General features: G+C 41.0%; 1 protein-coding gene across 3 annotated transcripts in view; it reads left to right on the top strand.

Annotated features, from left to right (window-relative positions):
- The window catches only part of egfem1 (EGF-like and EMI domain containing 1), a 77,223-nt gene that overhangs the window by 29,876 nt on the left and 44,847 nt on the right, over positions 1–2,500 (top strand). For all 3 annotated transcript variants that reach the window (XM_080844443.1, XM_080844442.1, XM_080844444.1), the window contains one exon: positions 63–185. In XM_080844443.1, the coding sequence (XP_080700569.1) occupies positions 63–185 (123 nt within the window). The remainder of the gene's footprint in view (positions 1–62; positions 186–2,500) is intronic.

Genomic DNA, 2,500 nt, shown 5'->3' with positions numbered 1-2,500 from the left:
TTCCAATTGGTTTTCTAAATTATGGGTTTTAAAAGCCAGTCTCCCTTTCTTCTCTCTCTCAGATGTAAATGAGTGTGTGAACGCTAATGGCGGCTGCGAGGACATCTGCTGCAACACCATTGGAAGCTTCTACTGCAGGTGCCCTGAGGGAAGCAGTCTGGCGCTGGATGGCAAGACCTGCCAGGGTAAGAGCCAGTGTCTCGTTTCATATTCAGTGTCCTTAGGTACACTCTGGTTAGTACTCGATTCATTGATAAGTGATTGATTCATTGATGCCTTTTCAATCCATTATTTCTATTCTTTAACAATTGAAGTTGCTTTACAGAGCCGAAGCCTGCCAGCTTCCCTGGCCCACCCCAAAAGGCAATTCGTGTTTAACTGATACATTATCTCCTAGACTAACATAAAAATCTCTGCCAGTGATGTAGGTTTGAAACCAATTTAAAAAAATTCCGGAGAGACCAACCCACGTTGCAAGGCGGCAAATTAAAATGTCATGATCATGATGTTTTGTAGTTCTTTTTGGACAACTGTTTGTGTTTCCCATATGTCTATTCTGTAGGTTGATTAGAATGACAGTAATATTATTGGAGGGAAACTGTGTACCAGTTGAATAGAGTTGACGTGTGAGCTAACTAACGTTACTTTAATGAACACATTTTGCCTTCTTGCCATAGCAAGAGATGGCAATCAAGAGAATTTACCTTAGTGGTACCACCAAGCGTTTAAAGCCTCTCCTCTTTAGAACTTAGAATTACTTTAATGAAGAGCATATCAAATACAATATTGATTGGGTTTAAAACCATCTCCCTTTGCTGTCTTGAAATTCATAATTTGACCACTATATACTGTACACTGCAGTAGACTACCAGTCTACCTGTGATTGTTGTTGCTAGGAATTGTGGGTAGAGTAGTCCAGAAGTTAGATGAATGAGCGATGGGACGCTGGATCAAACGAGAAAAACAAAAGAAAGATAGGGGGTATTGCAGACATTGGAGCGGTGTTGATATCTCAAAAGTGCTTGAAGCAGAAGCAGCACCAAAAAATGTGTTGGAAATGAATAATAAAAAGAATACTTCAGGTTACCAGTACTGTGATTGAGTCATGCTGACGCTAATCGCACAAATATAGAGCTGTTCTTTTCTGGACTGCACATCAGTGGACTGACTGCTATGATCTAAGGTGCAGGTTGTTATTTTGGAGAACAGCAGCCAGCACCCTGGAGGTGTTGCTGGTATATGCTTTCTCACCTACACACTAAACACTCTTCAGGGACTCTGAACAAACACACACACACACAGTTTTGTGCATATGCTGAAACTACCATGTTAGAGGCTGTTTATACGAAGTCTAGTTTTTCTCCGTCCGTAAAGTTCAGAATACAGATAGCCCTATCATTTAGACGAACACTCTCTATCCGCACACGGTATCCACAACGATCGGAATCGGGGTAGAAAGTGAGTAGATTTGAATCGGTACGGGGCTGGTGTTCGTCTGCACGGATTCACACAACCTGATGACGTAATTTGCCCCACATGATCGCGTTGCAATCTCCAACCAATATATATATCACTTGTTCTCCCTCGACATCTCACTCGTGGTGGGTCTCGAATTCACGCTCATTACTCCAGCCTACTGATTTTTGTTTAGCCTCCTATCTTGATCTAATTCTTTTTATTCAGACGTTACATAACTTTCATGACCACAAATATAAATTGGCCAGCGATTTAATTGGCTTTTTTCTTCATATATTAATGTAGAATGGTCGGAGCAAAGCCTCATGGGAAATGCTCAAGCTCAGACTCTCAATAAAGCAAAGGCATTTAAACAACTCACAGACATGTCATGTTGTACCGTTCCAAACTCTTTATTATCAATAGAAAATCTAATTCATTTTCGCATAACCTATAGTCTGCTCTGACCACCGATTGTATTAACCACCATAATGTATTACTGTGCAGATTAAATGTAGGCTATGCGGTTAGGCTAAACGTTGCTAATTGTAGCTTGTTTACTGGCTGCTTACACGTGTCCTCCTGTATTCTTCTAAGTTTTTTCACGCTTTTTCAGTTGTCTGTAGCAGCGCTAAAGCGCCACCAACAGGCGTGGGGTATGTACTAAAGTCAGTTCATCCCAAACGGGTGTGTTAGTCTTTACGCAAATCTCCCGTACCAGGCTCCATCCTTACGCAATTAAAAGATTCGATAGGTGTGAAAAATTCAGTGAATCTAGACTCCGTGTAAAGGGGGCCTTAGAGATACACGCTCACGTAATCCCTTCATATACGTAAATGAGATGAGCCGGAGTCAAGGACGTGGCACATGGTAATTTAAAAAACATATGCATTTATATGCAATCTGTCCCTTTTCTTCCTTTTCCATTTCCTGGTGGAAAGGGATAAGTTGTCCAGGTTTTCATCTTTGGCATACCACATACAGTGTAGACCTCTATTCCTAACAGAATGTTTTAGAGACTTTAAATATTCTCTTACCTCACCAA

The sequence above is a fragment of the Sprattus sprattus genome, assembly GCF_963457725.1.
Source record: "Sprattus sprattus genome assembly, chromosome: 9".
Taxonomy (NCBI): domain Eukaryota; kingdom Metazoa; phylum Chordata; class Actinopteri; order Clupeiformes; family Clupeidae; genus Sprattus; species Sprattus sprattus.
The sequence above is the reverse complement of the archived record's forward strand: the minus strand, read 5'-3'. Positions and strand labels throughout refer to the sequence as shown.